The 14138-nt window shown below is 34.8% G+C and overlaps 1 protein-coding gene across 2 annotated transcripts in view; it reads left to right on the top strand.

Moving 5' to 3' along the window:
• The window catches only part of LOC145254854 (protein crumbs-like), a 402139-nt gene that overhangs the window by 172656 nt on the left and 215345 nt on the right, over positions 1–14138 (top strand). For both annotated transcript variants that reach the window (XM_080113704.1, XM_080113705.1), the window contains one exon: positions 9387–9515. In XM_080113704.1, coding sequence (XP_079969830.1) covers positions 9387–9515 — 129 coding nt within the window. The remainder of the gene's footprint in view (positions 1–9386; positions 9516–14138) is intronic.

Here is a 14138-nt window from a genome sequence, read left to right as displayed (position 1 = left end):
CGAAGTGATCTCCGGGCCTTGATAAGTGGTGACTACCATGTAAAACAAAAAAAAAAACGCTATCAAAATTGTATGAGGTACACTATGCCAGTTATTTCTATGCAACCTATTTAAACTTCAGTTGTTTGTTTATCTAGCATAGACATTCCAAACGAAAGGCGGGTAGCTCAGCTACCTATCTATCTTTTGTTGCAATGGCATTAACTCTGGTTGAGTTGAGCTGACTTCTTCCATGGTCTGCACCACATCATGAATCATTGCTACCTATGCATGTTGGTCCTGGGCAAGGTTATACAAGATGATGAAATAATGATTGGATAACAATTGAAGATTGACCACTTGTGGACCTGAGAGCTCACCCAAGTCGCCGTCCTTGATAGTTTTCACTTATCTCCTCAGCTGCTTACTGATATGTTTGCTCTACTAAGCAGAGAGGAAGTGAGGATTAGACCATAAATTAATTCTCTCTGGGTGATGAATTACATGCCAGAACCACCGAAGACATCGCAATAAGTGAAACAACAATCTCCAGATTGAAGTATTGGCAAAGAGAAGTCCGAACATTACTGTTATAGATCTTATATAGTTAAGATTATTTTAAGCTAGCACGACTACCCAGCGTTGCCCGGTAGCATAAAAAACAAAATAGAAGAGGTAAAGTGTGTTTAATGTGTTTCTTTTAAAACTTTAGCTTTCTGTCCTTTTCTTTATCTATCCTCCCTCACCTTTTTCCTCCCTCACCTTTTTCCTCCCTCACCTTTTTCCTCCCTCACCTTTTTCCGTTATCCTTTCCTCACGCTTCCCTGTATTCTCCTCCCTCACATTCTCTGCTAATTGGAAAAAAAAATCTTTGACGAATTATTACATACTAGCGGGGGTACCCGGTGTTGCCCGGGGATTTTGGAGGTGTATGTTGAAGGGGAAAAAACGTGTTAGTGGGCAGGCAGGCCCGAACCCATGACACGAAGGAAAAAAAGAAAATGAAAGAAAACCTGATATCTTACCACTACGCTATGACGCCAAAGGAAGTGAAAAGTGTTCAAATTTGGCAATGTCAATGAAAAAGTTGTCAACTCAATAATAATTAAGTTAAGAATCATAGGAGTCAGCGAACAAATGAAAGTGGCTTTTAAACCTGACCTGGGGCCAGTCAAGCTTTCGCTTTCTTTCGTATTTATTTTCTTCCCCACGAGGTCGTTCCCCTGAAAAAGGGGGAACTCTGGCAGCGTCCAAATGAATAGCAATTGTCTGTTTCCCCAACTGATCAAAACTAATTGCTTCTGGATGTCCCTGGAACAAAAACCAGGAATCTGTCTTCACTTTCGATTAGCTTCGCTTTTATACGAAAAACTCAAACACATGAGAGGAAAGAATAGCGCAAATTTTGTAAAAGTTGCTTAAATAAAAGACAGACGGCCTCCATTTGCAAATCGTAGTTATTATAATCGAGGGAGTATATGAAAAGTTCTAAAAAATAGTACACCCCCCCTCCCCCGAGCCCTGACAAAAAAAGTCTTTGCCGAACATTCAAAAACACGCGCGTCTGTCTTGCCTTATATATATATATATATATATATATATATATATATATATATAGATAACAATTCTAATACTACTATTACTACTTATGGTAATAATAAATAGATAATATCTGTGTCTGTAAGTGTAAGACATTTTTAGTATCAGTTATTTTTCATATTAAGCCTCCAATTCTATTCGCATAAAAATTACATTTGCATACATGCTGGTTCTTTTATTTATTTTCATTATTATCAGTTATTGTTCAGATTAAGTCTACATTTCTTTGCTAATAAAAATTAATTTTGCACATATGAATATTGAAGCAAGATGAACATACACACACACATTCACTTCTATTATATATAGGATGGAACAATAAAATTTTCCCCATTTAACATACGGCATGATTCCATTTCTGCTTGATGAAAACCGGTTTTCTTTGTTGCTGACCATCTACTAGTTGACTAGTTGTGTACAAATCCCAAGGGCAATAGGGGCCTTCTATCATGTTTGAAAGTGACACAATGTTCAACGAGCGAGATCGGAGATGTGCCACTGTACAACTCCTGCTCCCTACTGAGCTAAGTTATGACAACAGGACCATTGCCAGCACCCTCAAAATGCATCGCTGGATTGTCACGAATAACAGGGAGATGCCCGGGATGATGAAAAATTTTCAGCCACTGTTATGGCCTTTTATGTGGTTTCAACTGAGAGCCACATCATGCCATCTCACATCTTCGAAGTCTGCTTGAAAGTCAAAACCAAAGTGTAGCTGAATGTGAGTGTGGTGATCCCCTGGTGCAATCAGGTGGCTGCTGACAGACCCTGGGTGTGGCAGCGGGGCTCGGCACCAACCCAACAGTTCAAGGAGACTCAGGATTGGTTTCAGAAGGAGTGCTATAACTTTCTACCCTTCACTCACTGGCCACCTTCTTTCACCGACTTTAACCCGCTGGACTACTGTTTGGCCATACGTCGCGAATATCACCAACATAACCTCCCACAACACCAAAGCTGGCTTGATCATTGCCGTCCACTGAGTATTTGCCAAGCTTTCACTGGCACTTGTGGAAAAGGTATGCTCCTAGTTCTGGACCCATATCAAGGCGGTGATATAGGCTGAAAGTGGCTACATTGAGTAAATGTCAGCTCTACTACATAATCAAGTTACCTGAATTGATTTTTTTTTTTTTTTCAATAAGTTTTAAAATAAAGCTGTAGTGATGTTTTCTTTCGGGAGACCACATTATCTTTCCATCATGTAGATAACAAAATAATACAATGACAACCGTCTGAATTATTCATTCACTTAATTATGTTTTCTGCGTGAATTTCGGCCTATTAATACTTTTAAAGACATTTGAAATATTCATATCAAAAGCTGATTAGCATTATCCAACTCATTGTTAGGTTTACTGTAATATTTTAATTGTGGGCTGAACATGTTCTTTATTTTTTTCCATTGTCAATAAAAAATAAATACAGATCTGTGTATTAGTCGTGGCTTAATAATGGAAAATTATAAGTGGGAGTTGTGGAAATTAATTCTCTTATTTGTTATGCATTTGTTGGGTAACTACCACCGGAAGAGCCGATTTGCAGAAAACAATGTCGTTCTTTTTTTTTTTTTTTTGACAACCTCTAGCTATACTAATAAAATTAAATTAGAAATGAATAAAAATGATGGCAATATTTATAATATATTTTTTAAAATCAGTTTAAAAATAAAATCATTTGTGAATAACAAAGCTTGATTAACATCATCATATTGTATGAATCCGAAGATTCTGTTGTTGGCATTGGTTTCCCTGATATTTTTCTAGTTAGAATTATTTCTAGAAAGACATCAGATACTTTCAAGAGGAACCACATGAAGGTTGTGAAAGTGATTTTTGTGGAACGAACTGGATTCTGATTTGGGTCACCCAAATTTTCAGTCTGTCAATAACTACTGACCAGCATCACTAAAACTAAATTCTATAGGTTACATCCAAAATGTACTTTACATTTGCAAAAATATATGCACATATTACATGAGGTTTTGTATCCCCCTCCCTCCACAATCTCTATATTTAGAAAGTTAAATAGAATCGGATTCAGTATTTTAGAACGGAATCAGAAAAAATATTGATATCGTTCCATCTACAGTAAAATTTATTTTTTGACATGGCAACATCAGCATCAGTAATTACTATTATACATGTTAGCATTAAAGATCAAATGATCTCATTTTAAGAAATAATAAAGCAACTTCTTCATATGGACGTGTTGAATACAGACCAACCCCAATAGGAGGTAGAAACTATTCTGGTCTCAATTTCATTGAACATTGTGGATAAAATTCTCCAAGTAAATCTCACACTTTGATTATTAGGGTACGTCTGATATGAAAATTTCAACAAAGGGATAATATCTTGTTCTAAATTCCCTGTATAGGTGGAATTAGTTTTTTTTCATAACAGGAGAGCACATTCTTCAAGGGAGATAACTTGGAGACTTCTGAAGTCAACAAGTCTATGAAATGTTGTAAAACAATCACAAGGATGCAACATTTTGGTGAGGTTGCAATACCTCCCCTCCAAGAGGAATTTCAATGTTTTGTATGTCATGATCAAATATATTTTTTCTTTATCAAATGCAAATTAACAAATAACTGCAATTAAATCATAAAAAAAAACTCTGTGTCTTCACTGCTTAATCTACGATCATCTTTCAGAGTATTATCTTTCTATTAGGTGCATTCTTGCTCTAGAAGTAACGTTTATATAACAAAAACGGGAGAAGAATATTCCAAATTTGGAGAACAACCATTTATTAAACTGTTGATGTTGCCTACTTTCCTGCTAGCGGTAACAGAGGGGGGGGGGCGCATATCTGGATTACATATTTCTGATGCTTTGCGCCTTTATTTATAAATGATTCTCAAGTTATTTTTCATATCTTGTCACTTTGCCCTTCCAATTGAATACTTCTCTCTCTTTTAGCCACATGAAGTACCATCCTGTTCTATCACTTTCTACACTATGCCGAGCTGACCTCTGAGTGCATAGAATGAATGAGCTTTGAACCTAATTTGCTGTTTACATGCAATGTTCGCTTGAAAAACTAAATCACTGGACATCTACTAGCAAGCATACCCTAACAATACTGAAAAGGAGCAAGATTCAAGATTAAATCTAATAAAACAATATCAGAGTAAATTCTGTGATTATTAGCTTTAATAGTAGTGGACTTTTGATAATAAAAACAGTACAACAAAAATATATCCGTCTATATTTTTCTTCTGTCCATGTGGAAACTAATGTTTAAATGTCTAGTATCTGTAATAGTGAATAAGAGAAAGGCAGCCATCTTAATTTATTCACCCCACTTGATGGCTTCATATTAGTATTCCTTTTTGAGAAGCAAAAAGTTTTTAAATGGGGGAGGGGGACTTTGTCGGTTGTATGTATATCTTTTTTGTGTCTCTTTGTCTTTATCTTTGTATGTAATTGTGATACGTATGCATATACAACAAATTTCACCATACTTTTTTTCTGTCATCTTGGTCTTCTCGCTTGTAGCTGCAAAAATGAACTATATGCACAAAATAACAACTCGGAAGCTTCCTTTAATTAATTAATGCTTGGTTTATTTTTCTAGCTCTTGCCCGTTCCACATCTTTCTTTTGTTGGCTGACTTAATTCTTTTTTGTGCTTCTTTTTCCAACACATTTTTGCGCTGATCTCTATATATCTGTTCTGTTCAAAATCAGAAACCAGACTGACTTGCATGTGAGAGAAAAGATATCCTCCTCTTTCTTTTATGCTTTTCCTCTTTTTTTTTCTTTCCACGTTTTCTTATTCTTTCACACAAATCCGAATGACCTATTTCAGGTGCTATCGTTGACCTTAGGTACAGAGTTTTACATACATCAGCTTTAACTCTTGAACTCTTTTTGAACCAATCACCCTTCACAGCAAAATCACAATTTTAAACATGTTGGCGTAACCCAGGATAGATTACATATCAGTTTCTCCTGAAATCATTGTATGTTACACAATCCTGAATATTTGTAGTAATATTTAGCAGTAAGAATCATATTTATTGGTTCGATATGTGAAAGATCTTTTGAAAAATAGATTTTCTGAAGATTCATATTGTCTTTTTAAATGTTTCTGCTCACAACTTCTTTCAGCATTCCGTTTTTTTTTTTTCTGCAATTCTGTCAGCCTTTATACTTAAATAAGAATTACAACTTAGATGATAACAAGATGTATGTAAAGAGTAGATGCCCCTTTTGAAATGCGATTGTGATTATTGTACTAATTTCAAGGTTTGGCAAGGATTGAAAATAAACATTTTATTTTGAAATATTTGGATTTGAGGATTTCTCATTTGTTGAAATCATTTATCTAAATTATGTTATCGATCAGAGAAAAAAGTGATAATAATGAGAACAAGGTATGTTAAAAAAATAATGATAGTTTTTATGTTCATAGACTATTAGCAAATTAGTCTTTTGGTTAGCATCTCAAATAGTCCTGTCTTGTGTGGTCACAGAAATCTCTCATATCTATACTCCGATAATGTTTTTGTGTATTGATATTTATATTAAAAACCCTTTTTTCTATTTATTTAAAAGGAAAATACAACTTTCTGATATATGGCTTGTGGAATTTCATTCACTAGCAAAAGATCTGTTTGATTTGTACATGCTTTTAAACATTCATTTTATCCCTATTAGTTTTTTTCGGTTTTCTTATGGGATGATCTTTAGTTAACTATTACTTGTAATTATATTCATTCAGATATTCTACATAGTTTATATTTGCGTAATATTTGCATAAAAAGGTTATAGTAAACATAAACCACTTTCATTTATGTATGCATATATATATTTGTTTAAAAAAATTGCCTACCAAATTCCTGTCAGTTTTTGGTCTATAGACATGAAACTTGATATATAGGGTATTTGAATTCATGCGAAAATTTATATTTAGTTTTAGCCGGGGAAAATTGGTGCAAAGGTGTGAAAATTTAAAAAAAAAAATGAAATTTACCAGGTGAACGTCGAACCGCAGCATTATGAATATGCATGCATAACATAGTAGAATTGGTTCATATTTTAATTTTTAGCATTTCAACAAACAGGTCTTCATAGCTGAGGCATTAACATCAAAAGAAAAATAAATCGTAAACTAAACGTTTTGCTTCTCTGTGGTGTCACAAGAGTTATTTTTTAAAAGCTTTTTGACTCATTAATATATATTGGGTTCAATATAATATAATAAATATGAAAGCTACATTAATCAAAATATCATTTAAACATATTTTATAACCAGGCAATGCCGGGCGGCCTGCAAAATCTCACTCCTTCACTGTTGAAGTCCCTAGATACTGGAAAGTTAACTACTCTAATAGCTTCTTTTCTCAGATGGTAGACTTTGGAATGTTCTCCCTGTTTCCTGCTTCCCTGACTGTTCTCGACGCATAGAAGTTTAAATGTAATGTGAACAGACATCTCACTGCTCAACTCCCCACAATCCTTTGTTAGATATGATTCCAAATAGTAGCCCCTTGCTTCCAAGTTATGTGGACCTCTTCTTGTGGTAAGACGCGGATAAATAAAGATGACACTCTCTTAGAAAGCTAAGAGACAAGACTGATACAATAGCAGATGACACATTTTTGTTGATTAATAAAATTCCTCCAGTAGGAGCAACGTTGTTGAAAATAACTGTAAAGCATAAATTCTCCACAAAATAAGATCATATTTACCAAAAGGAGTACGTGTTTCATTGATGTAAAACCAGTCAGCAAATTTCAAAAACCAATGAAAATGTGTAGTTAATGAATGAAATGTCCTTTTGCAAATTTATATGCAAATTAGTTGACCTGGTGTAGATAGCATATACGTCGACAGTAGATCAGATGCTAGTTTTTGTTGTGTGAATCTTATGTTCTCTCGTTTTAATGGAAGAGTGTGTTTGAAATTAATTATTTAGAACTTTGAACGCATGGCATGCTGGGAAGTATAATAGTGAGAATAGAAATCTTGGAAAGTTTTCATCTATTACAGTCTGTTTTTCATCTCTAAATTCAGTCACCATAGATGCATGGAATTCCAATATTGTCATTCTTCCAACCAGTAGGTTCTAGATATGACCTTAAACTATATCCGATGGTGAGGCCCCAGCTTGGGCCTCTGGGGAGTGTGGAGCCACCCTTTAATTGCCATTGGTCCCAGGTCCACTCTGACCCGGAGTGGTAGTACCTGTTAGGGTCCCAACTATGGGTTAAATAGAAACCGACTTGAAAAAAACAAATATATTCTATTAAAAATTCTTCTTCAAAATCACTGGATTCGGCATTAAATAACCCGAAAAGGGTTGATATGCAGTAAAACAAAAACAACCAACTAACCAATCCAACCAGTAACTGATACATGATGCAAAGTTGAAAAGATATTTTTCATACAGTAGAAAGAAATACAATCGGCAAAAGATGATCGTTTCATTATTTCTAGTAGCCACTTTGAAAAATCACTCATAAATGCAACTGTTTCACTCATAATGTAGAGGTCCTGGATATGCAGTAAAACAAAAACAACCAACCATAATGTAGAGCCCTGCTGGTCTAGTTTTATTCTCTCACATCTTCTAGCCATATCGTCATCTCTCGCATTGTCGGTTGTGACTCATAACTATAAAAAGATAAAACCACTGAAAAACACAAACTTAAGACAAACATACGACTCCAACACAGAAAACACACACTTTGACACATTCCATAGTTATCAGTTGGACTCTGGGTGCATATGTGACACCATCTACTCTCTAATTTCTTGTCTGCTACACCTTGATAACTCATTCTATTTTAGACGGCCTTTGTCTGCTTAGGTGAACCACTTTCTCCTCATTGTCTTTTTACTTCCTGTACTTTTTGTGTTGAACTTAATTCCTCTTTTTATTATAGGTTTTCCTTTTTTTTTTTACTTCCTAACAATTAGGGGGGGATGTCTATAGTAGCACATCTTCATCCTATGAATGTGAACCACTTGAGACTTTATAAAATTATGTTCATACAAGATGGAAACCTCCATGGTCAGTTAGTTTTTATGTCAATAGATTAATAGCTGATAAATTGTTTTGCAGTGTGATCAAAGTGATCTTTGTGCGCGCATGTTCTGGTGGAATGAGCAGGAAAACCTGTCTGGTTTCTGTGAGTGTTGGAGAAAGATTGGACTTTGGGCTCTATGCTGAGGGACTGTTTATGTTTGGTTGGGAAAAATGTTTGTTTTGATTTGTAAGTTTATCGTTCGGTAGAGAAATTTTGTATTTGTAACCTCTACAAACAAAATATTTTTTTAGCCATTTTAAACTTGAGTTATGATTTGGTTTGATTGGTTTTGTTTTATAGCATATCAACCCTTTTCTGGGTTATTTAATGCCGAATCCAGTAATTTTGAAAAAAGCTCTTAAATATTTATTCACTGTGTTTAGTTTTGTAGAGAAAAATCGTTTTTGATTTTGCAGAACATGATTGAGTTTTGCAAAGGGAAAAGGAAAAAAAAATACATTACATCAATGTTTGGTGTATTTAACTCGGGAAGCCGATATCTTCAGACAGCCTGATCTGGTAGTACTAGACCTTTTTGTTACAGCAGTGACCAAGATCACGACTGACATTATGGCGAATGTTGAAATCAAGGGCTGAATCTGAACGGAGACAAAATGAGTAATTGCTCATGATCTGTGCAGTGAATGTGTACAAATGAAGGTTCATACATTTGTTATCATTAAACTTTTTTTAATTAACAATTAATAAAGCATATTTGGATTCATTAATAAGGTTTTTTTTTTTTACGTCTTTCTTTTCAGCTGATAAAGATCTTAATGATTGTTATTCCTACCCTTGTAAGAACCAAGGAACGTGCGTGGATCAGTACAAAAATTATACCTGCAATTGCTTACCGATATACAGTGGCAGGAACTGTGAAGAAGACCTCAGTAAGTTCTTATCCAGCTTGGATTGTTTTTTTTATTTTGAGGTTCCATTTATTTTGTGTAATATAATGGCTGTGTAACTTGAGTAACAGGCTCAAATCAAATGACCAGTCATATGTGCACAGTGTGTTGATGTATAGGAGTGAAACCTAGCCAGTGTGAGTTGAGGGCATGCGTTGCATGGAGAGAAATAATAAGAATTATATGATGGATGTGTAATGTAATTCATAATAGATCTGATGACCATAAGAGAAGATGATTAAATTTCGAGAGTATAAGGAGATGTGTACAGAACAAGGTTTTATTGGTATGGTCACGTTGAAAGAGTGGATAAGTTCTTAGGTTAGATGTAGAACAGTTGAGGTAGCAGGTTCAATTCATAGGGGAAAGGCAAGGAAAACATGGGAGGAAGGGATAAGGTTGGACTTAAGAGAAATAGGAATAAATAAAGATTGGGTCATCAGAGATAGGTTAGCGTTGTATCATTGAGTAAAGAAACAATACACAGATATAATATAAAATAGATTTATTCCAATAGGTACAATAGTAGACATCCGTGTTAGGTAGCAACAACGGGTAATTGAGTTGGCAAGTAAACCACTAAGGGTTTGGGATGAGTTTTTCCAACCCACTACTACCAGTTTGGCTCTGCTTAAATATACATGAACCAGATACATGAGAAAAAAATAAACTTAGATGTTCTTTATATTTTCAAATATTTATGCATGGAGTTTGCTTTGCTTGTTTTGTAGAGCAAAATTATTTTTGTTTTTGGCTTTGCAGAAGGAAGAAAAATGAAAGCATCAATAGGCCACCATTCACCTGTGCATTTTGTATTGTTGCCACATCTGAGCTCGTGCATCCACCACTAGTCTTTCCCTCTTAGCTAGGGTCCAAAATAGGGTCTCCAATCTAATGGCTGGTGCTACCAGATCAGGTTGTCTACTGACTTCTTGAGACGAAATGCACCTACAGATATGTTTTTTGTTTTCTATCTCCCTTTGCAAAAACTTAATTATGTTCTGCAAAACTAAAAACAAATACAACAGCCCCCTTTTCTCCCCCTCCCTTCCCCTTATTTTTTTTTTTTTTTTGTTTCTTACCCTACCACTACTTAGTCCTGGATATGATCTTAAACTATATCCGATCATGAGACCCCAGCTTGTGGGCTTTGGGGAGTGTGGAGCCACCCTTAATTGCCATTGTTCCCAGTTCCATTCTGACCCAGAGTGGTAGTACCTGTTAGGGTCCCAACTATGAGTTAAATAGAAACCGACTTGAAAAAAAAAAAAAAAAAAAAAAATATATATATATATTCTATTAAAAACTTTTTCTTCAAAATCACTGACCTAATAAGGATTGATATGCCGTAAACCAACCAACCAACTGATCTAATGAGTCCCAGTTTATCAACTAAGCTCCAACACCTGTCCCATCACCACAATGTTGCATCTCTGTGCCTGTTTTTACAAGTATTCTGATGAACACATTGCATTTGTCCCCTTGACGTACATATCCTCGACAAACCTGCTTAACAATATCACACCTCTCCACTTTTGAGATCCCTAAATGCCGGAGGGCTTTTTACTTTAATAGTTACTTCCCTCGAACAGCTAGACTTTGGAATTCCCTTTCTGCTATCTGCTTTCCTGACTGTACTGGTATGCAGATTTTTAAATGTAACGTGCAAACCAATATCTTGTTAATCTTTCTTAGCCATGATCCCAATTAGTAGCATCTTACGACGTCCAAGTGGCGATATGCCTTGTTTGGGGTGAAGATGAGTTGTCCAAGAGTTTCATGTCGTATAGTTGAGTTGTTGCTAGAGATGAGACAAAGAACAGTTCCCGTCATTTTTAAAAAATTTTTTTTACTTGCTTTCTCACGAGGGCAGAGTTAGACACAAGGTCGATTTTTAATGTGTGCGTGTGGGGGGGGGGGCACCAGCTCCCTCAAAAGGGGCACTCTGGTGAATAACAAAAATAAAAAACAATGTATCCTTCATGAAGGATTTCTCTTCACTAACCGAGACCAAAAAAGTGAAGTGTAGCATCAGAACAGATACTACGCTTTGTTCCTGTCACGAAGGCCAAGAACCCTTTTTTTCTATTCACTAGTGTCCTGTCATGTTGATGGGTACTGTTCATAAAGGTTTGAGCAAAAGTTCAACAAGGCATGCATGTGCCATGTGTTTCGTACTCGGCGAGTGATTGCATGCAGATGCAAAATAATAGAAATGTTATGTAAATGTTCATTCAAATCACCTCCAATTTAATTTCTCCGATGGCATAGGCTTCATTTTGTTCTACTGTTTTCTCCTCCATCCCCTCGTCTTCCATCATTTTCCTTATCAAAGACCCTATTGAACGTCTTTGATATGTTAAGGTCCTTAACACCGCCAAAACTGGGGGGGGGGGGAAGGTAAGTACTTTTTGATGGACCGACTTTTTAAAAATCTACCAAAAATCAGGTAATTATCCAATCAATACAAAATTTTCAGCGATTATTAAGAGAGGAATGAACTTTATAACAGTGTAATTATTTTTCATAAACGATATTTATATATATATATATTTTTTTTTTTGCTTACCCCCCCCCCCCCCCCTTGTTTTGAGGGGGTTCCACATACGCTTAAAATAATCATCTGAAACTGAACAAAACATATTGTGTTGTTGTAAGGGACAGGATTATAGATAAAAACAAAACAAAAAAAAAACTTGTTTGCATACCTTATTTTGACGTCTGAATATCAGAATTTCGATTGTGTTTAATTATCCCGCTTTTGAGTTTTGAAGTGTGAAATTCGGTGAATATCATAAGTAAAATAATTAATTTAAAAAAAAAAAAAAAAATTTTTTTTTTAATATTTATATGAAAAAAGCCATTTTAAAATCTTTGATAAATAAATTAACAATTTCTTTTTTTTAGCGAGCCCAATAATGCATGACCATTATTAAACAGGGCATGCTTTGAAGAATCGATACAAAAAAAAAAAAATTCAATAAATATTGTGCCGTTTGTGTTAAAAATATCATTTTTTTCGATCTCGTTTAGAAACGTTTGCTGCCTTTCGACTACGGTGGACCAAACACGCTGAAATAATTTTTTTTTATTCTGCTTTAAATTGGGGCCCCCCCATTTTGGGGAGCTTGGCCCCTACACACATACACATTAAAAAACAAACTCATACAAATGGTCACCCATCTGGCACTGGCCAGCCTCAGCATTAATAATACATTGAAATTTTCGTCACTGAAAAATAAGTTTTTGGCTTGTTTGGTCTTCCGTAGTTTGCTTTTTATCAAGTAAAAATGTAAACACTGTGATCAAACCGACGCAAAGTAACTGGTTGCCTATAGGAATAAGTGGAATTATTTGAAATCCAGGTACTTATATTATAATATTTCGTATCTATATTCATTCATATATATCATAGAAAATCACCCTAAATCTTAGACAACAAATAAACAAATTAATTCTTTCAAAAACCTTTTTTTTTTCCTTTTTTTTTTTTATAAACTATTTATATACGTTTTTTTGTGCAAAACAAAAAATGCCAATTGTTAACTTTTGGGGAAAATTAAACATTTAAAATTTAATTAAAAATAGTAGAAAAAGTTTTACATTATTCTGCTTTCTATATGATAAAATTCAGGGTTTTATCTTTTTGGAAAAAAAAAGTTACTCAGAAATAATGGATTTTAATAAATGTAATTTCGTTTTAAAAAAACAACAACTTGATTTTTCGGCCATTTTGGGCGGTGTCTAGAAGGACTATGGTGCTAGAATTGCCCTTCACCTCTATCAAAAGATTTACTGATCCTTTGTGATATTTTGATAAGCAACTCACCTGGTGACTTTGTAGAATGAAATAGTTTTTATTTATTGTGTAAAATGTATGTTTCTTTCTCTCATGACATTTTGTCTGGTTACGTTTTTGAATTTTTGAGATGAGAACTGATTATTCACATTATTACTGTACACTACCAGGGAGACCCAACGTTGCCCGGGACTGAATTATGATCAAATATTTCACATATTCATATTTTTATTGTCTTTTCAATCAAATCGATTGATTGCCTGCTCTAATTGGGAACCCATCATCGTGTACCTAGAGGAAGCTTCACATGCTTCTCAGTGACTTAGTCCACAATCCCTGTCATATCAGAACCTACTGTTGATTTTATATGTCTGGCCTTTCGGCTTGTGTGGTAATAAATCTTCTCAAATGCACTTGTGATGTTGCGCTCTGTAAATCGCCTGTTTCTCTTTTCATCAGATTATTTCGATTATAGATTATCGATACTTATCAAAGACATTCCAATACAAAGCTTGTCTATGAACACTGCCAAACACATAAAGTACCTTTGTGTGAAATTTCATAAAAATCTGCCCAGCTGTTTTCGAGTTCATAGGAAACAAACTCACTCTCTCACACACACCCAAAGAAAAAGTTCATTTTATATATTAGATTAACGAGTAAAACGTGTCTAGAACGTGTTTGCGAAGCATTTAGTATATAATCTCATATACCGATGTTTTAAAACTGCATCCAATATTTGCAGTTTTTCACAATTCGTTGGGTGGGTAAAAAATGTACCCTCCCCTGAATAGTGAAGAAATACC

This window comes from Euprymna scolopes, chromosome 30 (genome assembly GCF_053919585.1).
Source record: "Euprymna scolopes isolate OS-2025 chromosome 30, ASM5391958v1, whole genome shotgun sequence".
NCBI classification, from domain to species: domain Eukaryota; kingdom Metazoa; phylum Mollusca; class Cephalopoda; order Sepiida; family Sepiolidae; genus Euprymna; species Euprymna scolopes.
The sequence above is the reverse complement of the archived record's forward strand: the minus strand, read 5'-3'. Positions and strand labels throughout refer to the sequence as shown.